We start from the raw sequence: 23,828 nt of genomic DNA on the forward strand, positions 1-23,828 counted from the left end.
ACCAGTACAAAACTAGGTCTACAGTCTCTAACAGCAGGGAACAGTCTCTTTCAGCGTGGAGCTCTCATTAACAAGACTAAGGAAACAAGAAAAGTATAACCTGCACTACAAGAAAACACATCTCTCTGATAAAATGCCATCCAGAAAAAAAAAACAAATGTTTGCATCTGCCTGTTTTACTAGTATTTGGTCTTTTGTGATAGTCTGCCTTGTTCTTGCAAACAAAAACTGGGTCTCGAGTAATGTTAATTTTACTGAAGGAAATTCAAGTGCTATTATAACCGTCACATATGGGGTTTTTGAAGGTGTGTGTTCAAAGAAGGTGATTGATGGACTTGAAACGCCAGCAAAAAATTTCCAAGGTAACTACTATAGTGAATATAAATGGATACTATTATGTTGTCTTACCTTGATACATTTCATTTTAGCAGAGCAGTTCATGTCTTTTATTTGTTTATACATATAATATTTTTATTGAAGACAAGAGTATTTACATACTTACATTATGGGATTTAGGAGAGTTGTAAAAATAAGAGAACAAAAATAGTACAGCATATAATAGCAGCAACACATTGCAAACAGAAAGCCTTTCACATTATCCAGGATCTTGTTACTTCATAGCTTTGTCTGTGGGAAGTATCAAGGTAAAAGGGAAACAGTTGTATTAAAAACAACAAGTCTAAGTTTCAGTCAAAAGCTTTCAGTCAATAGCAGAAAAGTAGTTACTGCTCATTTTATTATTGTTTTTATTACAAATTATTTCAAACCTAAAAGATAATACAGTTGCTGCTGACTAGGAATGACATATGGTCTTTGTATTTATTGTGGTTTATATAATGATTACCTATCCTAGCCTCTAGGTTTTTTCTTTTTTTTCTCCAGATTATTAAGGTTAAATTCATGGTTTGCTATTTCAAAAAATGTATATAGAAAGTTTGTTACCTGCTCAACTCCCATTCACAAGATCACACCCTGTGTGATTACTGACAGGGAAAAATCTAGAGCACTGGATAGATACATACTAAATAGGTCTTGATAAATGAATACAAAAACTAAAAAAAAGAAAAATGCCTGGAATAGACAATTATGTTTTACATATTGTTTTTTCATAAAACAAGAAATACATACAGTGCTCTGACCAAAATGCTAGGTTTAAAATAGTAATTTTATTCTAAAACATGATTGTCACAAGTTTTATGTTAAATTGTTTAAATATTTTACAGCCTATCAATGCCAATACAAATATTTTGGCAAAATTTGTATAAAATGATTGTCATTTTAGTTAGGTATTGCGGGGGGAAATATTATTAATAGATAATATTCACTTGTAACCTTTTCTTTTAAGGCTCCTTCCTTTTAACATGTAAATAATGGAGTCAGTCAGTTCAACATATAAACTAGTATTTTTAAAATGTTTACATGTTACTGTAGCTATCTAATACTAGCAATTCCTTTTTGACTAACATCACACTATGGAATGTACCTGGCAATGTGAGCTTGACATAGACCTTTTATAGTGATGTTTCTCCATGAGACTACCAAAGGGTGCCTTTAAACATTTCACTTCAATAAACTATGACATGAGATTTCCAAAACAACTCAGGGAATTAGAATAAGTTGTATTTTTCCACCCAGACCCATCTTAGACTTTACCACCTCTAAAAATGTCCAATAGATGGGTCACAACTGAACTCTACACTTATATACAAGTCTGATTTTTCTGTATCTTCAGTTCTTCATATTTATTCTCACTAGTAAATGTACCATAGGACAGAAGGAGGACAGGGAAAAAACAGAAGAGAAAGCAGAAAAAGTGAGAGGTACCAAAAAAATCTAAAAAGGAGAGAGAAAATACAGATAGGCTTGGCAGAATTAAATTTTTATATTGTTATAATTTTGTTGGATAATTTGGATGTTTATTTTTAAGAATATTTTCAATTTTGTCCATTATGTTTTCACAGTTGTGGAAAATTATTGGGGGTGTCAGACAATTATTTAATTACAGTAGATGTTAAAATTAAAAAAGTTAAAGCTTTATACTGTTTGAACACATATTGTCGACATCACATGTCCAAATATACAAAGTAAATACCCTTAAATCAACCTCTAGCAAGTTCCTAACCAGTATTTTTCTTACTTTGCCTATATATATAGTTATCATCGGTGGAAATATTTTTTCATCGGTTTGTGTATGTTTGGTGAAATTGATGATTACTAAATTTACTGATAAAAATCTCATCCTTCCAAGCCTAGATATAGACAAGAAGAGGGGAAAATGAGGAAAGAGAGAGGGAAAAACAATGAAGGATGAAGTTTTACCTAGGGGAGCCTTGAAGAAAGATGCTATAAATATAAAACAAGCAAATATTAGAAAAAATATATTAGAAAAAGCAAAGTGTACATAGTAAAATGGTGCAGCATAAATAAGAGTCATAAATAAGATCTCAGTTAGGCACCAATTCTGCTTAGGCTTACACACTTAATTTTATGCACTGTGAGTAGTTCTATTGACATCAGTGGAAGCACTCTGCACAAAAGGTAGGCACGTACGTAAATGTTTGCAAGGATCAGGGCCTTACATTGGATTTTACACCAGTGTTACTCCATTGACTTCAAATGAGCTATTCTGATGTACTCCTTTGAACGAGAGAAGAGAAGCAGGCCACAAAACCTATTAACAAAGTCGGGGAAGAATGGTTTAAAATAATTAGCAGACAAGATATATATTTTATAGATTATTTTATATATCATACTTTTGACAAAGACCATGATGCCACAAACAAATCAACAGAACAAAACTGACCCAGACAGGACCCCTTCCTAGGTATAGGAAATAATGATCAGGATAATTTATTTTTACACACCTAACATATTTCAGAGTAGCAGCCGTGTTAGTCTGTATCCGCAAAAAGAAGAACAGGAGTACTTGTGGCACCTTAGAGACTAACAAATTTATTAGAGCATAAGCGTGGGCTGTAGTCCACGAAAGCTTATGCTCTAATAAATTTGTTAGTCTCTAAGGTGCCACAAGTACACCTAACATATTATTTTCTGAGTTTAGTAAGGAGACTCTACCCATACCCAATGACAACACATTACCAAGATCACGACAGTATGTAACATTGACAAGAGACTTTCTATATGGTGTAACTGCACTGAAGTCACCTTTGGCTGAATATGATAACAGCATATTATCAAAATTATGAGGATGGCAAAGTTATTTCAATGCAAGTTATAAGGACCACATTAAAATGAAAAAAAAAACAGTTGAGAATGTTAGTAGTAGAGAATCTTAAAAAAATTTTAAATGAAAATAGTGACACAGTTTGGAATCAGTCGATTAAAACAATTTCATTTAGAACAAAGGTTTTGGGGACAGATCAGCCCTATATTTATCTAGTTAAAATATTATTTTAATTTCAAATTTTGTATATAAAAGAGTGGTTTACATTTGACTGTATCCCTCTCACACCGACTGACATAGATCCTCATCCTAGCTCCATGCAGACGGACCTTCATTGACTTCAGTGGACTCCATGTGAGCACAGCTGTCTACCTATACAGAGCTCATTGCAGAATCAGGGCCTTAGATTGGAAGCAGTCTTTGTGTTTTTACAGCAGCTAGCACAATGGAGCCTCAGTTCTGATGATGGCCTCTGGGTGCTATTATAAAATGAAAATCGGTCACAGATTTCTTGTATTCGTAGGGCAAGTAGGATTTAACCCTTCACGTTAGAGAGAGAGAGAGAGATTTGCGACCCTGTTTTGTTCTTCTCTAATTAAAGTAGAAGTGAGATTTAAAATATGACATTACTAAATGATTAGCTTACCACAATAGTTATTCATATTTATTGAAAAATAAGAATGCCTGAGATATTTAAATTTGAAAAGACCCAGAGTTTATTCTGGCCATGAAAGCTACTTTAAGCGACATTTTTATTATATAAATAAAGACATGTTTAAAGACTAGACTAGTCTAAATATAATTTTCTTTCAGTTAAAAAGTCCCTCAAATAAATTCCTCTAGGAATAAAATCAGTGTAGAGCACACTTGTTGTAAAGTAATTCTTGGGGTCTGTATTGTATATTATTATTTATTTGTTAAAGTTTATTGTATATGACTCTACACATTTTCAAACACATACACTTCTGTGAAAGATTATTTTCTTCATTTTTTAACTTCATCTGTTAAAATGGTTAGCAAAAAAGTTAGGCCACAAAAGTCAGAACATTCCAATACAGTACAGTGTCCTCCATCCAAGGGTCTTGAGGAATAGTCATACCTTTAGGTTAATGGGATAGCGGATGATGAAGAGAGCTCTTTTGCCATTTTAGCAAAGGCTGCATTCCATGCCCCCTTCCCCATCAGTGAAAAGGAAGAGGCTTTTAAAAGGCTACATTTATGTGAGAAAATAGAATTGACAGTACAAGTAATGCACCTTTAATTGAAAAAAAAAAAAAGTAACCTCAAGAGCAGGGATATCTTTTATTGAACCAACTTCTCTTGCTGGAGGGGATGAATTTTTGAGCTTGACAAAGCTCTTCTTCAGGTCTGGGGAAGATAATCAGAGTGTCTGAGCTAAATACAAGTTGGGACAGATTGTTAAGCATAAGGGTCTCCACATGCTATAGGAGACCACTTAAAATGAAGTGAGCGATTAAGGCTTAGTAGGCAGTCAGGAGTGTTACAAATTGTAATAAGCCATAAAACCATTGTCTGTATTAAGTCCATGTTTTTTAGCATCTAGCAGAGTTATGAATTTCAGTTCCCAGGCTCATTTCTTGAAGGTGTTGTGCAGGTTTCCTTTGAGAATGAGGACTGAGAGGTTACGTATGGACTGATCACTTTTGTGTAAATTGTTCACGCATGGGTGATTTTTTTGGTCTTATTTTATTGTTAGTTCATTTGAGAGTATAACAATTGTCTGGTTTCACCCACACCACATAGTTGTTGGTGCATTTGGTGCGCTGGATGAGGTACACCACGTCTGATAGACATGTGTAGAACCCATGGATTTTGAAAGGTATGTTGCAGGGGGAGAGAGAAGAATACTGATGATTGTAGCAGTGGAGATATGTCTGCAAGTTTTGCATGTGTTGTTCTGGCAAGATCTGGTGCCACTTTGAGGTCTATGGAGAGATTTCTTCTAATGATAAAGTGCTTGGTGAGACTGTAGTGGTGTTTGAAGGCAAGAAGAGATGGTTTGGGAAAGATTTTCTTTCAAGATGTGATCCCCATCAAGTATGGATTGTAATTGCTTGATTATATCCCATATTGGTTCCAGTGTAGGGTGGCAGGTGAAGTTGTGGTGAAAAATCTATGAGGGAAGCTAGGTTGTCTGGCCAGAGGAAAAAAATTTCATTAATGTATCTCAGTGTAACGGCGCCCTCCTGGCTCCTCCACAAAACTCAGTTGGAGACCACTCAAAGTGTATGCACCAGTGCTCTTTTATTCTTGTGCCAGTTCCCACCACCTGCTATATACACTTTATACACTGTCTTCAGGTCAACACCCTGGGAGACCGCTAGCTTCCCCAGCTAGCAGGGATCTACAGCCACACGCTCCTCCCCTTCCTGTGTCCCCCCTTGTCAGCTTTATATGGCCGGCTGGCTGATTAGGCCCACAGGGGCCGATGCTCAAGTAATCAGGGCGTAGTCTCCGCTGCCAGCCCCAACTAATCCTCTTAATTGGAGAGGGGCTAACAGGGACCTGGCCAGGCTCTCCTGGCCAGCACCCTGTTACACTCAGGTATATAGTTGATTTCATAGTATATTTTTTCAGAAATTCTTCCTCAAGGTGATCCAGGAAGAGACATTGGCATATTGAGGAGCCATCCTACTATCCAGGGCTGTTCCCATGTTTTGGACAAAGTATTTATTGTTAAATGTGAAGTTGTTATGGGTGAAGATAAAATGGATGAGTTTGACAATGCGGTGGATTTCTGAATGTTGTAAATTATCTTGTAGGTATTTGAGGCAGGCAGTGATTCCATCATGGTGAGGGATGTTGGTATATAAGAAGGCGACATCCATGGAGGCAAGGGTGGAGTTCTGGGGGAGGTTGTTAATATTGCAGAGTTTCTGGAGGAAGTCAGTACTATCTCAAAGGAGGCTGGCTCTTTGGGTGGTGAGTGGCTTGAGGATGAAGGAAGGTAACCAATATGCAAACTAGTGCACACCGGAAAATATAATCCCAATTATGTGTACAAAACAATGAGGTCTAAATTAGTTATTATACCCAAGAAAGAGATCTTGGAGTCGTTGTGGATAGTTCTCTGAAAACATTTGCTCAATGTACAGCCATAGTCAAAAAAGCCAACAATGTTAGGAACCACTATGAAAGGGGTAGATAGGACAAAAAGATTATAAAGCCACTATGTAAATCCATCAGGAATACTGAATACAGTGCTGGTCACTCCATCTGAAAAGAGATGGATTAGAAATGTACAAGTTACAGAGAAGGGTAACAAAAATGATTAAGGGTACAGAACAGAGATTAAAAAGACAGACTATTCAGCGTGGAAAAGAGAAGATGAAGGGTGGGGGGGGGGGTATGATAGAAGTCTATGAAATCATGAATGGTGCGGAGACAGTGAATAAGGAAGTATTATTGACCCCTTCATATAACACAAGAACCAGGGGTCACCCAATGAAATCAACAGGCAGTAGGTTTAAACAAACAAAAGGAAGTACTTCTTCACACAATGAACAGTCAACCTGTGGAACTCGTTGCCAGGGATTGTTGTGAAGGCCAAAATTATAAATGGATCTAAAAAAGACTTAGTAAATTTACGGAGAATAGGTCTATCAATGGCTATTAGCCAAAATGGTGAGGGGTGCAACCCCATGCTCTAGTGTCCCTAGATCTCTGACTGCCAGTTGCTGGGACTGGACAACAAGAGATGGCTCACTTGATGATTGCCCTGTTCTGTTCATTCCCTTTGAACCATCTGGCATCAGCCACTGTTGGAAGAAAGGATACTGGGCTATATGGGCATTTGGTCTGACCCTGTGTGGCAATTCTTATGTTCTCATGATTTCTATGAGTCCTGATACTCCTTTGGTAAGAGTGGTGTAGCCAGATGTGATGGGTCTGCCTTGGTTCCCTTGTTTGTGAATCTTGGGAAGCATGTAGAAGTTCCCTGGGATGGGTTCAGGAGGATGAGGTTGTACACTTTTTCTTGGAGTTGTTTGGGGAAGGATTTGATGGTATCTTTAAATTCCTGTGTGGGGATTTTCTTTGAATTCTTTATAGTAGGTGGTGTCAGAGTTGTCAGTTGGCCTCGTTGATGTAGTCACCATGATTAAGGACTGCAATGGCTCTCCCTTTGCCTGATGGTTTGAGCATTATCTGGTTGGTTGGATTTGGGGGACGGTAGAGAGATTCTGGTGGATGAAATATTTGTTGGTGGTTTCACTGTTTTTTTTTCCTGAAGCAATTGGGGTAATGAGTCATTGTGTGGTTTTGTCCACTGGGAGGTGTCCAGTCAGATGATTCTTTTTTCATCTGACTGTAGTTGGAGATGTGGTTCGTGTCACCTCTGTTGTGAAAGAATTCCTTGAGGCAAAGTCGGCAAAAGAATTCTTCTAGTCCTCCAGATGCTCAAATTCGGTGGTGGGCAGAAGTTCAGTCCCTTGGAGAGTACAGATACTTCACTTCGAATAGGTTGATGATGTTGGGTGTCATGTAGTGTCTATATGATGGTCTGCTGGTTGAGGGGTTGTAGTTGGTTCCACTTTTTGTCTGTGTGTTGAATGACAGTCATCAGGGTCTTTATTTGATAGTTTTGGGTTTCCTCCATGATCTCCAGGTAGGTTTACTGATTTTTTTCTTTCAGCGTGTGGGAGCATGTAATGATTACTTGTTTGAGATGGTCGCTTGTGGAGTATATATGGTGCAGGAGATGGTTCCTCCGTTTTTCTAAGGTCCTTTTGCAGAGCAGATCAGTATATTTGGGGAAATAGATAATGTTGTTCAGCTTGGCTTCCTGCTTCTTCATGTTGTTAAGTTTTTATTTTAAATGGCAGAATTTGATATCTTCCATAGTTGTTTGCATTGTTGTTGTAGCTGAATTTGCATGGTGGTTGTGTTGAATTTCCAGCAACCAAAATCTTTCCAAAGATTCCAACAACTTAAAATGGATGACACGTTAATTATGTGCATCTTTATATTATGAGACTAACAATTTGCTTCACAGCAATTTAGAAACTAAAAGGATTTTAAAATGCACAAACTATTTGTCATCATTTACCTACCAAGTAAAAGTGGAAATATGTCTAGCTTCAGAATCCTGAAAGATCGTATTTTTTCCAGAGTATAAAAAGGATGGTAATACAAACATGTACACAAAGAAAATGTGAAGGGAGAGATATGCTTTTTCTTCAATAAGTTTTATAGAACATCTATTAGGAAGAGTTATGAACATACTTTTAAATATACAGCACATCCTCTCACTAATAGTAAGCATCTCGTGCATGATGGATCTCTATGACATATTCTGCGCTGGTTTCTCTTGCGGAACTCCCACCGATCTCAATGCATGGTGTGTGTGAGAAATGGAATGGGAAATGTGCTATAAAGATCTGCAGAGTGAATTAGAAAGGAGAATTTTGCCCTTGTAAGACTGTTCTTGGGATCCAAGGAATTTTCTGTAAAAAGCAACAGAGGGTCCTGTGGCACCTTTAAGATTAAAGGTGCCAGGAATTTTCTGGCAACAGCACTGTTATTGTTTTTAAAGGGTTAGTTAATTAGTAGCCTTACAAACAAACTAACAAAGACCTTTACAATAACAGACCTCCCAATTTATTTATTTACTCCACTGAAAGATATATTGGATTTTCTGTTTTACATTTTGGCAGTTAACAGTACAGAACACAAAAAACTTGACTAAGGTAACAGCAGCCTACTAACAAGCTGTTAATGATTTATATTGGGTAATTCATGTACTTTATACTTTCATGAGCTGGGCAGAATGATCTGGCAAAAATTCAGAAGCTGTTAGTCACCCTAGAACATTTGTGTACCTACCAAAGTATAAGCAGAGTTTATGTTTTGATTATTTACCTATGGCGGAGACATCAGAACAGTTCTATTCAGCTAATACCAGGTGGGAAGTATTTTGTCAGTGGCTTGGCTTGTTTTCAATCTAAAAGCAAACTTGGGCCATTTTTAGGGCCATTTTTTGTGTGGAGAAGTTGAAGCGTGGGGTGTGCATACATGCCAGTCTTGAACTAACTTTACTAAGAATCAGGAAGTGACATCATTAGAGGAAGTTTTATTATTTTTTCAATACCTTACACAAACTCTTGACAAACACTTGAAAAGTACTGATGCTAAAATTGACTTAATAGATCATAAATTTTCATGCAGACAGATGTTCTGTGATGCCTCATGGGGATGTATCAAGTTGGATTGGATTATATTGTACTTTTAAAAAAATTATAGTATGTAATGTACATTTTTAAATGGATGTAGAACTTGTGAAAGGTGTCAAACTGGTAGCACTGGAGATTGAAGACACCAAGGGCAGTAGCCTAAACTTGTTCACACTGAAGTCATTGAGAGTTTGAGCATTGAATAGGGTCCTAGAGCCAATACATTGTCACAGTCCTAATATAGTCCAAAAGCTGACCTATCCTGTGGTAAAACCTATTTTAAAAGAAACACAGTGGAAACCTGATTACTGTTATGATTTCTCTAGTTATAGACAGTAAACTCAATACTCTACAATAATCTGTTGTAGCCCAAGAAGGGGTGGAAATGAGTTTTTTTCTGTGGATGCTGACTGGCGCAGTTCCTGTTTGAATGATTGTTCTAATGTGGCTGGGGTTTTGTTGTTATACTAATTATGTGTAAAGTCACCTAGAGCCTTGTATAGGTGTTTTTTTAATATTATTTAAATCAAAATAGGTAAATAAATAAAATATCCAGGTTAGGGTTACCATACGTCCGGTTTTTCCCGGACATGTCTGGCTTCTTGGTAATCAAACCCCCGTCCAGGGGGAATTTCCAAAAAGCTGAACATGTCCGGGAAAAATACTCCCAGCTTTGCCGGCATCCCTGGCTTACTTTAGAGTGGGCTCCAGCAACTGCTGCTGCTCCCTGACTCCTCAGCTCTGTAAGAGCCAAGCTGCCCGAGTGCTACCGGCTTCACGGTTTGCCGGGCAGCCCCCAGACCTCCAGACCCGCTGTGCCCCCAGCCAGGCGCTTCCCCAGCGCAGCCGAAGCCCGGGAGGGGAAGTGCCCGGCGGGGGACGCAGGGTCTGGAGGTCTGGGGGATGCCTGGCAAACCGTGAAGCCGGTAGCGCTCAGGCAGCTGTTTTGCGTGGCTGGGAGGGAGGAGGGGGAATGCGGGGCGCTCAGGGGAGGGGGCGGAGTTGGGGCAGGGACTTTGGGGAAGGGGCGGGGAAGGGGCAGGGCCAGGGCTCCGTGGAGTGTCCTCTTTTTTAAAACCTTAAATATGGTAACCCTAATCCAGGTACAATGTTACCCTATTCTCAATATAGACTGACTGTGACTGCACCTGAAATATTGTGTTCAGATCTGGGCATCTTATTACCAGAATGATATTGACAAATTAGAAGGATTTTATGGAAGAGAGAAAAATAATAGACACAGCAATCTACACATATAAAGTAATAACGAAGGCCCAGATCCTCAAATGTATCGAGGCCAACTGCCCTAGGTTCAAGGCCCAACTGCGCCCCAGGTTTCCATTCACAAACAGATCTTTGGGACTTAGGTGGCTATAAGTATACACTCACAATCAGTTTTGTATTTTGAGCAAAACTTGACTTTTATTAATATCAAGTATTGGATCTGGTATTAACGCTGAGCTATCATATTTCAGTGACAGCAAAGCTGGGAAAGACAGCAATGAAAAGTTTGAACGTTGTGATTATCTTGCTCCTGGTTCTCAGTTTGCTTAGCTCCCTTATGAGTTCTGGATTTACATGCTGCAACACCGTAACCAATCCCTACCAGACCTTTTTGGGGCCCATTGGTGTCTATACATGGAATTCCCTAAGTGGTAAGTATGTAATGCATGCTATTCTATTTAGGTAGCTAGATAAAGAAATTATATAATATACACCTCTACCCCGATATAACGCGACCCGATAGAACACGAATTCGGATACAACATGGTAAAGCAGCGCTACAGGGGGGCAGGGCTGCACTCTCTGGCGGATCAAAGCAAGTTCGATATAACACGGTTTTACCTATAACGCGGTAAGATTTTTTGGCTCCTGAGGACAGCGTTATATCAGGATAGAGGTGTACTGCAAAGAGAGTGCCTGATTGTCACGTACATTAAGGCCCCTTAACACCACTCTGGCAAAGCAAAGAGGGGTGTGTGTGTGAGTGAGAGAGAGAGAGAGAGACTGTGCATGCATGCATCCATTATAGGACTCGATTCTCATTTACACATGCATGCATACACACCAACCCATTTCTAAATGATATCTATATATAAAGGGTAGACTTCTAATCTCTAGTAAGGGCTATGGCACTTATCAGGAGTGACAGCAAGTCAGCATTATCTTCTCACTAGTAAGATTTAAGGACTGCATGTCTATGAATTTAATGGTTATGGGAGGACTATGAAAATATCACAAACCAGCAACATTTGAAAGAGAATTTTATTTTATTCAGGTTTTATGCCATACCTGTGACCATGGTATCTGAGCACCTTGTTCCTTCAGACAGCAATTAAATTGTAATGGTTATTTTAAATGAATCCATCATTCAGTAAGTTCCTGGGTGCATTGATTGCAATAATAAAAATGAAAAAACAGAGGTAGCCACTTACAACATAATTTAATGCAATTAAATGCATGCACATCACAGCAGAGATCTGAAGCTGACCCTTCTCAAACTACTGAAATCAAGGCAGACATGCAGGAAAATGCAGGTATTGGAAGTGACTAAGGACTAAATTTGCGAAGGTATTTAGGCACCTATGTGCTTTTGAAAATCCCACTAGGTACCTATCTACATCTTTATGCACCTAGATACCTTTTAAAAATCTGGACCCTTGTGTCCAATTCACTGTGGCGCTGAGCCTCGTTAATTTCACTCATGTCTGAAGAAAAGTCATAACCCAAACATAAGCAAAATAGCTAAATGTGACAGGAAGTATTCAGCCTTGCTGTGGGCCTTATGGTCCTACTACACCTTGTCTCAAGAAATGGGAAGCTGTGAGGAAAAGAGCAACAAAAATGGGTCCTCCAAACTTGCCTAGGGGGAATTCTTTGGAGCGGTCATTAAGAAACCACAGAGACCTGGTTCTTGAAGGGCTAGAGGGGGTAGCAACAGCTAGTCAGAGCCCTGCTGGTTCAGATACAAAGAAGCTGCCTGGCCTTGGCAGTTTAGTTCCTTTCTGGGACCAACGGAGTGAAGAAGGGTGCCCCTCTCTGGCCAAAAGAGCCTGACAATCAGACAGTGCTTATGGGTGGCTGAGCTGGTATACAGCTGGGATTGCAAAGAGAGAAGGACCTGAGGATGTTGGCCCTGAGATACGGCTGGAGATATAAGGGCCCAGTAGGAAGAGGCTCAGGGAAATAGCAGCAAAGGATTGAAGTAACCAGTACATGACTGCTGTGTATATGGTGCCTGGATTAGGACTTGGTGTAGTGGGTGGGCTGGGTTCCCCTACCAGCCAGAAGTAAAGTGGTGTAACCCCAAGGAGGGGACAGGGCTTATTTACAAGTCTGAACACAGGGCTGAGTTTAAAAGGTCTCAGAGCTGGGGCTGAAGACCCTAGTGAGGGCAGAGAGACTATTTATTGGACTCTTTAATACCTTGGAATGGGTTCATTTGTATTTTGTGACTTGGCCAGAGTGCCAAGCCATTGAAGATCCAACAAGGTTGGCTGGCAGCCTGCAAGGGCACCCGGGGCAAGAAAAGGACCAGTTGGAGGCACTCCAGAGGTGACTGCCCCTGTACACTAAAATTTAAAATCAAAAGAATGAAATGATGAACTTAAGATGGAGGAAATGTGGTAAAACATGTTTCCTTCACTATGAGAAAAATGTTTTCACAAATCAAAATAAACTAAAACTATATAAAATATTTTCTAAGCTGAAAAATAAGCGGAGACTCCGTGAGATGGTAGACATCTGAACTCATCAAAGAGTCCCTAGAGGCATAACCTATCATTCACCTGTTACGCTTGCCTCTGGCTTCTTTAAATGTACATTGGTACTCTTCTGATCTTGCAGCTGTAATACGGATGAGTGTGTGGGTTAATAGGGTGCTACTTCCCCTAAAAGTAGATTCTGGACTTGGAGAATTTGTTGAAAAAATATCTGTTTACAGAGTTTCTTACATTAGGTGGCTCATCCAAATTAATTTCATGTGCAAAATAATTTCATGTCATTATGGGTGCCTCTGTTCTTGCTTTACCTCCAGATAGCTTTTTGAAGCAGTGTAGGCTGGAATGGAATATTTCAAAAGCACTACAGATTTGGGGCCAAATCCTCAGCTGGTGTTAGACAGCATAACTCCATTAAAGTCAATGGGGCACCACTAACTTACATTTGCTGAGGATCTGACATTCTAAATGTAGTCATATTCAGGATAGAACAGAATATGAAGGATCCTTGAAGGTTCTTAATTTTCATACTAATTACCCCAAGTTCCAAAATCCCACTCTCAGGGAAAAAAACAAAAAAACCCAACCTATCTTAAGGGAGCTTCATCCCATTGTTTATGCACATGCAAGCGTGTAGGGCCAGCCAGAGCAAGTTTAGCAAGGTCAGAGGAGATAGAAATGCAGAAGTAGTAACTAGAAAAGTATTCATTCTCAAGGATGAAATGTTATATTTTATATTTATGTTATAAGGTCGTAGAGCAGTTTTTAAATTAAGGGCTGGAGGAAAGCTGACAGGTGCGGAGAAGCACATGGTTCGGACATCCCTTAGGGGAAGATCTATTAATAGAGAATCTCTATGTCTTAGTGAGGAGGAGAGGATGGAAAATGATAAAATACAGGCAGCATTTGATCAAAAACAGTCAAATAAAAAAAGAGTCCCATTCAGTTACATCGTGTTATGGCAGACAGCTAGAAGGAGACAAGTTTTTAAAGTGCTTATATACCAATGCTAGAAGTCTAAATAATAAAATGGATGAACTAGAGTGCCTTGTATTAAATGAGAATAATAGGCATCACAGAAACTTGGTGGAATGAGGACAATCAATGGGATACAGTAATACCAGGATACAAAATATATCAGAAGGACAGAACAGGTCGTGCTGGTGGGGGAGTGGCATTATATATGAAAGAAAGCATAGGCTCAAATGAAGAAAAAATCGTTAATAAATCAAACTATACTATAGAATCTTTATGGATAGAAATTCCATGCTCTAATAATAATAATAATATAGTGGTAGGGATATATTACCGACCACCTGACCAGGATGGTGATAGTGACTGTGAAATGCTCAGGGAGATTAGAGGCTATTAAAATAAAAAACTCAATAATAATAATAATGGGGGATTTCAATTATCCCCATATTGAGTGGGTACATGTCACCTCAGGACGGGATGCAGAGATAAAGTTTCTTGACACCTTAAATGACTGCTTCTCAGAGCAGCTGGTCCTGGAATTCACCAGAGGAGATCTAGTCCTAAGTGGAGCACAGGATCTGGTCCAAAAGGTGAATATAGCTGGACCGACTGGTAATAGTGACTATAATATAATTAAATTTAATATCCTTGTGGCAGGAAAACACCAAAGTGGCCCAAAACCATAGCATTTAATTTCAGAAAGGGGAACTACACAAAAATGAGGAGGTTAGTTAATCAGAAATTAAAAGGTACAGTGCCAAAAGTGAAATCTCTGCAAGCTCCATGGAAAATTTTTAAAGACACCATAATAGAGGCTCAACTTAAATGTATACCCCAAATTAAAAATATATAGTAAGAGAACCAAAAAAGAGCGACTCTGGCTAAACAACAAAGTAAAGGAAGCAGTGAGAGGCAAAAAGGCATCCTTTAAAAAGTGGAAGTTAAATCCTAGTGAGGAAAATAGAAAGGAACATAAACATTGGCAAATGAAATCTAAAAATACAATTAGGAAGGCCAAAAAAGAATTTGAGGAACAGTTAGCCAAAGACTCAAAAAGTAATAGCAAAATTTTTTTTTAAGTACATCAGAAACAGGAAGCCTGCTAAACAACCAGTGGGGCCACTGGTTGATTGAGATGCTAAAGGAGCACTCAAGGACGATAAGGCCATTGCAGAGAAACTAAATAAATTCTTTGCATTGGTCTTCAGGGCTGAGGATGTGAGGGAGATTCCAAAGCTGAGCCATTCTTTTTAGGTGACAGATCTGAGGAACTGTCCCAGATTGAAGTATCATTAGAGGAGATTTTGGAACAAATTGATAAATTAAACTGCAATAAGTCACCAGGACCAGATGGTATTCACCCAAGAGTTCTGAAAGATATGAAATTGCAGAACTACTAACTGTAGTCTGTAACCTAGCATTTAAATCAGCTTCTGTACCAGATGACTGGAGAATAGCTAATATGACACCAATTTTTAAAAAGGGCCAGAAGTGATCCCTGCAATTACAGGCCTGTAAGTCTGACATCAGTATTGGGCAAACTGGTTGTAACTATAATAAAGAACAATATTGTCAGACATATAGATGAACATAATTTGTTGAAGTGTCAACGTGGTTTTAGTAAAGGGAAATCATGCCTCACCAATCTACTAGAATTCTTCGAGGTCAGTTTTCAGACTGGAGAGAGATAAATAGTGGTGTCCCCCAGAGGTCTGTTCTGGGACCAGTCCTATTCAACATATTCATAAATGATCTGGAAAAAGGGGTAAACAGTGAGGTGGCAAAATTTGCAGATGATACAAAATTACTGAAGATAGTTAAGACCCAGGCAGACTGTGAAGAGCTACAAAAGGATCTCTCAAAACTGGGTGACTGGGCAACAAAATGGCAGATGAAATTTAATGTTGATAAATGCAAAGTAATGCACATTGGAAAGCATAATCCCAACTATACATACAACATGATGGGATCTAAATTAGCTGTTACCACTCAAGAAAGATCTTGGAGTCATTGTGGATAGTTCTCTGAAAACGTCCACTCAACGTGAAGCAGCAGTCAAAAAACCAAACAGAATGCTGGGAATAATTAAGAAAGGGATAGATAATAGGATAGAAAATATCATGTTGCTTCTATATAAATCCATGGTACACCCACATCTTGAATACTGTGTGCAGATGTGGTCGCCCCATCTCAAAAAAAATATATTGGAATTGGAAAAGGTTCAGAAAAGGGTAACAAAAATGATTAGGGGTATGGAACGGGTTCCATATGAGGAGAGATTAATAAGACTGGGACTTTTCAGCTTGGAAAAGCGACAGCTAAGGGGAGATATGATTGAGGTCTATAAAATCATGACTGGTGTAGAGAAAGTAGATATTGAAGTGTTGTTTACTACTTCTTATAAAACAAGAACTAGGGGTCACCAAATGAAATGAATAGGCAGCAGGTTTAAAACAAATAAAAGGAAATATTTCTTCACACAACGCACAGTCAACCTGTGGAACTCCTTGCCAGAGGATGTTGTGAAGGCCAAGACCATAACAGGGTTAAAAAAAGAACTAGATACATTCATGGAGGATATGTCCATCAATGGCTATTTGCCTCTGTTTGCCAGAAGCTGGGAATGGGCGATGGGATGGATCACTTGATGATTACCTGTTCTGTTCATTCCCTCTGGGGCACCTGGCACTGGCCACTGACGGAAGACAGGACACTGGGCTAGATGGACCTTTGGTCTGACCCAGTAGGGCCATTCTTATGCTCTTATATACTGCAAATAACAGTTCAGCTTTCTTATCTTTGGTAAGATCTCTATTATGTATAATATGCAAATACCTATTGGTGTCAATAGGATTCCTGTATATGGGTCAAGTGGAGAATATACTATGCATACCTCTGCTGTGGATCCAACAGCACAACTTTCCCCTTAGATGGCTTTACTCCCACTGAAGTCAAGGGGAATGCTTCCATTGGCTTTAATAGGAGTTGAATTGGACTCAGAGGTAGGTACACAAAACATTGCACATCAGTTATCAGCTAGGGTACAGTAAATTCTTTAAATAGCTTCCCAGAATATTTTATTTATAGGAAACTCCAGATTTTTCTTCCAATTGGTTGAAATGCCTAGAATGAAATAGATATTAGAACTGTAATATTTGCATAAGTGTACCCATATAATATCACTAATATCACAATGCTATTTGTAACATTGTATTCCTATTTTCTAGGCATCTTCGTTCTTCTAACCATGATATTGTTTGCAGCGAACGTAGAGGCAAACAAACTGTCTGTAGAGTTGGCTTCAAACTGTGCACTTTCTTCAAGTCAATATAAAAACTCCAGAAACAATTATGAATATTCATACTGGCTCATGCTTCTCATCCTTCTTTTGAATGTTGCAACTATCATCATCATCATCTTCTATCACCGTGCAAGGTATTCCAAGAGGAAGGAACAGGGGAGACCCATTGAAAATGCACCAAAAGATGGTATTTTATTTTAATGATACCAGTTCTTTCATTTAAAGGTGATGTGGAAGAAAATGGCAAGTTAATGTGGACAATCATGACTGATAATTTAAACTCCAAATGTATATTGTTGTTCACTTCAGTTGTTCATTGTGTTGTATGCCTATCTTTAGTACTGATTGAATTCATCTTCATCATTTTAGATCTATATTGCCATATCAAATTATTTATTGATAAGGGCATTTGTTAAATGAAGTTGTATAATGATCCCAACGTGCACCATTTGTCTGAGAGCCCTTTAAGAATGAACTTTGCATAGCTCACCTTCCTGACTCCTCCCCTGGGGGAGTCCCTATGTGAAGGTAAGATACAGAATTGAGTTTTGAGGGGACCCCCACTGAACTGCTACTGACTGAGTGGGCAGCAGCAACGTGTAATGGGCACTAGGCCACAGAGATTTGGAAAGCGAATGCAAGGAAACATTCCATCTTCCTGCTGCTGTTCCTTCAGTCCTACCCCATTCTGCATCCAAGCAAATCCTATTGCAGCCCTTCTCTCCCCATCCATGCATCATTCAGCATAGCCAGTTTCCACCTCTTGCGGTCTGGCTTTTCTTGGCTGCAGAATGGCCCCCTAGGGGCTGTTTAACTTGCAGTGAGGGCTGAACCAGCCCCAGGACCAGGGTGGCCTAAAGGTACAAAGACCCTTTTCTCTGCCCTTTGAAGTCTAAACTCATTCAGATGCAAGGACAGGCCCATTGTTTTGATTATGCACATAATTCCTGATTGGAAAGAGGTAGACTAATCCAGAAAACATAAGAAATCTTGAAGATTATAGGACAAAGTCACCGGAGCCTCAGTGCTTCACCTTCCACTGCAGTCAGTTGACATTTCCCTTTTTTCTTTCATCTTCCACTTACTCTTTGAGCCCCATAGTAAATGATCCCTTCGACACTGAGGGCTTAGCTACACTTGCACGTTATAGCGCAATAAAGCCTCCCAGAGCGCTCTACCTTACTCCCCGTCCACACTGGCAAGGCACAGAGAATGCTCTGACTCCCTGGCTAGAGCGGTCTTGGTACTCCACCTCCCCGAGAGGATTAACAGCTGTTGCATATTGGGCGAGATGCTGCAGCTCCAGTGTAAATGAGGAGTAACGTTATTACGCACTGATTGACCTCCGGAAACGCCCCATAATCCTCTTAACTGAAGTGGACTCTCTTGTCTTTGTTGTGAACTCGGACGCTGAAGTGCCCTTTCAAAGCTCCAGTTCCAAGAGCGGCTGCTTATCTGGTCTGAGAAAACAAATAAACAGCTACTGTTTGCTTTTGAATGAGTGAGATAGAGGCAGGGGGGGCTCTGTTTGGAGTGCGGGCTGCTCGAGAAAACAAACAGCTACTGTTTGCTTTGAGTGAGTGAGAGAGAGGTGGGGGAGGGAGGGGAGGTTTGAACTTACAAGATAGCATGCTGACACACTCTCAGCACCCCAAAAACCCACTCTCTCTCTCCCCCCACATACACACAACACACTCCCTGTCACACTCCACCCCCACCCCATTTGAAAAGCACATTGCAGCCTCTTGAATTCTGGGATAGCTACCACAATGCACCACTCCCAATGCAGCTGCAAGTGCTACAAATGTGGCCACACCGGTGCACTTTCAGCTCTCAGTGTGGACAGACTGGAGCGCTTTCCCTAGTGCACTCTCCGAAGGCTGGTTTAACTTAAAGCACTCTACAGCTGCAAGTGTAGCCATGGCCTTAGAATTCACTGCTGCTCTTTGCCTCACCAGTCCTAGTTGGTTACTTTATTCTGGAGTATGGTCTCACTTCTTCTAGCAACTACACTCACAAAAGGCCATGCAGAGTAGCAAACAATATGAACACCGATGCAAAGTCAGCGCTATTGCTGGAGTCTTGTTCCTGTCTGGAGTGGCTAAACACAGACATTGTGGTTTACACGGTAACCGTGGGCCAGAGGGACATTATGCAATCATAAATGGGGAAGGAAATGGTCTGTTCAGTTAAGAGCGAGATGGTGGGTATCTACAAGTCAATTATTAACTGGTTGTTCCCATTTGCAAACGTTTTTTAGGACCCCTGTTTTAGACTATATATAGACTTTTTTGATTAACACAGCTAGTGAAATGATAAAGCTGCACCTTGTAAAGGTGTGGTCCTCCTGTTTCCTGAAAATAAAATCATACTGCCCTTTTGCACTGACACGAGTCCCAGAGAGTGGATATTTACAGGACAATATAAATGCCATGGCCGAATTGCCACTACATGGAGCTGAATAATTAAAGTATAATGCTGCTAACTAACAGAACAAAACCGAAGTATTGGGTAATCTTTAAAGAGAGTTTTATTCTCTAGCTTTCAAACTTCCTCTAGTGTCTGCAGCTAGGCTGAGCTGACTCCTCCTCTTTAGGTGTTGCTAATTTTTACCTACTGTATTAACATCTTCCTCTGGGCAGGAGGGCAGACCCCATGGCATCCTGTAAGCTTATGCTTAATGCTCATGTTGCAGGGATGGGTGTTCACAGAGTGAAGTGATCAGCACCTTGCACTCTCTTGCCCCTCGCCCCCAGTAGCTGGGAGACCTTTCCCAATGTACTAACTGTATCACAGTCTCTCCCTTTACCGTACCTTATCAAGCCTGATTTACAGATGCATTCATTACATGGGAGGTATATCATGAAATACCACAGGGGCTACAAAAAGAACACCTGAATGGATACAGGAGTTTTGCCAAGGATGTAACTTCTCAGAAGGTGGACTCCAACAAAGAAAACCTCTTCTGGAGCTGTTGGTTATGTCAACATAATTTTCAAGATTAAAGTATAAAATCTCAAGTGTATTTTGCCAGATGAAGGTATAACCCCACTGCAGAAATCCTACATTAGAGCAGTTTATGTGAAGCAGATCCGTACAAAGTTAGGGTGGTATTCTGAAAAAAAGCTTCGGTCTTTTATCTTTGAGAGACTGAATAGGTGCATCAAACAAGAGACCTTTCCAGTTTTCACTTTATGATAAAAATCCTTGCATAGAACCACTTTTCATCACTGCAAAACATTTCAGCTGAAATGTCAGATACTTTGCACCCACAAGCTAAACAGGCACAAAGCCAAACATTTGCCAGTTTTGCTTCGGCTGCAAAATTTTTCACACAGCTTCAGTGAGCAACTGTTACAGCTTTGCTAAGCCAACATCCATCACACAACATGACTAAACCTGCATCTGTCATTAGGTACGATAGAAACAAAGTCATTGTAATAGAGCATTTATTAGAGGACCTGTGTCTCCTCCTTTGAAAATAAGAGGGTCAGCATTGTTTCAGTATTTGTAGAGCAGCAGCAGATCATTATCAATAATGGACAAACTCCAGAAGATTCAGCAGTTTGCTTCTAATAAGCATCCTCAGTTCTGGGTCCTTATCTGAACCTCGTGGGTCTGTAAAATCAGGCTGAAAATCTCACAAGATCTCATGCTTTTTTGGTGAGATTTACATGTTTTACTCCATTGGATATACTGTGCAGACTGGCACCTACATTCACTAGGTTTACAGTAGCAGTAGCCTAAGGCTAGATCCTGCAACTGGCTTCACAGGGGCAGACTCCTGCATGGAGCGTCACTACAGTCAATAGGGCTCTATGTAGGCCCAAGAGCCTCTCTGCATGGAGTCTCAGGCAGGATTGGGGACTTAGAGACTATGGGCCAATGGCAGTTTTGCCACTAACTTCATGTGAATGAGTATTTGGCCCTGGACCTGAACTTTAATCATGGTACTTATTTATTCACCTGGTTGAAATGTAGATCAAAATTATAATGTTGCAGAAATCCAAATTTTAGCAGCAGGCAGTTAGGATTTTCCATACAAAGGCAGACCATTTACTTTTTGTCTGAATGTTTTTAGATTATGGGACACAAGAAAACAAGCATGAAAGAAAAGTAAAGTTTCCCTCAGAGACCACAGAGTTGGGGGGAAATGGAAAACTGTTTGCATAAATTGTTGTGCCCCATTTTTCACTGAAAACGTATTGATTGTAATTTTCCTGCCACTTCTAGTCGTAAGTTACATAGCTACATACCACTGCAGACTAGGAAAATGCATCTGGTGGTAAAGAATTTACATGAAACAACATTTATGTTAGTTATCAGGTAACTCTCATGGTTTCCAATGCCACTGCTGTGAGTTTATCATCACATTATTTCCATAGAACATAGTGCAGTGGTGTTTTGTGGTAATAGTGCAATTAACGTACATCACAATGCTGAACCGAACAAGCCAGGAAACTACCCAGGACAGGGACCATGCCTTTCTCTTTGATACTAAAGATGTGCTTAGTAAACCTTTGGGTGCTATAAAATAATACTGTCTGATGATGATGGATTACACATACATGCCCATAAAAGAGCTTAATAAAAGGAATGTATCTATTCTGCAATAACATCTATTTCTACTACAGCAGTAAAGAGTCTGCCACAGGATGACCTTGCATTTAGCCTTTAGGATAGCAAAAAGAAATTGTTTTGGCTATTGCCAACCAGCCAACCCTAAAAATGAATATAGCTGTATTCGGTACATTTATCCTCTTAATGAGAACAGATTCTGGCAGTTTTGCCTTAGGTGAAAAGGAAAAAGCTTGCACTGTCAGCCTGACATGCTATTGAAATAAAAGCAAGTGTCCATCTTATCTGAAGACCAGAGTGAGTAATTTTGTAAATAAAGGAGCTGCACATTTATCACTTGCCAACAGTTCAGCATAGCTTTCCACAATTAGTAATGTTTGGTCAGGTCAGAAGAGGGATCCAGTCTTGAGCTAGCCTAAAGATGAATTCCCTTGTAACTTTAAAGGTCATTTGGCTGATGTTTATCACAGTGAGATCAGGAAGCATGCAAAGCATTGTTTGCACTGTAGCTTATCTCTGGAGAAAGCCCTGTGTATTATGCGGGAAGATGACCTAGATTCTTCCGGCAAAGCTCGTGGTTTCTTTTACAATCTGGCACTGAATTCTAGTACACTGGGAATGCTCAAACAGAGTCAGGTAAAGTCAGACCTTCTGCACCAGTTAAGCCTGTATCATAGCTGTGTTGGGCTAACACAGGTAGAATGGATCTCCTTTACAGGCTAGTCTGGAAAGATGTGATAGGTGCAGGCAAGGAGAGGGCTGATGGGATCCATGTTTAAGTGTATCCACTGGCCATCACTTCCTGCACAACTGGGGTGGAAGGGCTGCAGATTCCATCACATCCACCACCACAACCCCTTGGCACTCCACCCTTGTAGAGCATGCATACCATAGGCTTCATGTGGGTCAAGTGGATTTCACACACGTCAGAGGAATGTTTTTGTTGAATTACACATAAAAATGAATAATACTCAATTTTCCATGGGTTATTTACTCATATTAAACTGAATTTTTGTCTGCCAAACATTTTTAACTTGTAGCATACTGTGGAATCAACAATCCATAGAATCATAGGACTGGAAGGGACCTCGAGAGGTCTCCTGGTTATTCCTGAGGGCATTCTGCACCAGAAAATTAAAAGTACTGCACTAGAAAATTAAACATTCTGCACACAATATTTTAAAATTCTGCAAAATTTGTCAAATAAACATAGAGGCTCCAGCATGGCATTGGGAAGCACAGGCCACTGGCTGCACAGAGGTGGGAGATCACTGTGCAGCTCCCCACCCGGGACACGGACTCAGCGGTGAGGCTGCACCCAACCCTGACGCAGTGCAAGGACCAGGCCTCCCCCAGAAACACCCCAGTGCCCTGCCCCTCTGTGCCAGGTGCACCAGGTGTGGGCAGGCAGGCTCAGCAAGGCAGGTCCAAGTGTGGAGGGGCTTAGTGTGGGGGGATCCAGGTGTGGGTTGAGTGTTCTGTGGGGCAGGCGGCTCAGTGGAGGATCCGAGCGCAGGGGTAATCTGGATTCACAGGGCCTTGTTGAGGTGTTCTAGGTGCAACGGTAATGGAACTCTGCAAGGGGGTCCAGGTGCAGCTGGTTGGGTCTCAGTGGGGGGGAGGGTGCCGGTGGCTCATCAGGGTGGTCCAGGTGCAGGGGGAGTGAGGCTCATTGAGGGGGTTCTGAGTGCGGGTGGAGGGTGAGGCTCAGCTGGAGGGTCTGGGTATGATGGGGTCTGGATGCACAGGGGTTGGACAGATGGGGGAGCAGCTCCCTGTACAGGGATCCTTCCCCCTGCAGCTGAGGAGCAATAGATACAGGAAGAGGAAGAGAGAGAGAGAGAGAGAGAGAGTGAGTGTGAGTATGTATGGGGGGGGGG

At 40.4% G+C, this 23,828-nt stretch overlaps 1 protein-coding gene across 1 annotated transcript; it reads left to right on the forward strand.

The window, feature by feature from the left end:
- Positions 1–24: 24 nt before the first annotated feature.
- Positions 25–18,980, forward strand: CLRN3 (clarin 3). Its single transcript, XM_034776604.1, has 3 exons — positions 25–362; positions 10,851–11,030; positions 17,297–18,980. The coding sequence occupies exons 1-3, from the start codon at positions 134–136 to the stop codon at positions 17,569–17,571; spliced, it is 684 nt and encodes a 227-aa protein (XP_034632495.1). The 5' UTR covers positions 25–133; the 3' UTR covers positions 17,572–18,980.
- Positions 18,981–23,828: the final 4,848 nt, after the last annotated feature.

This window comes from Trachemys scripta, chromosome 7 (genome assembly GCF_013100865.1).
Source record: "Trachemys scripta elegans isolate TJP31775 chromosome 7, CAS_Tse_1.0, whole genome shotgun sequence".
Taxonomy (NCBI): domain Eukaryota; kingdom Metazoa; phylum Chordata; order Testudines; family Emydidae; genus Trachemys; species Trachemys scripta.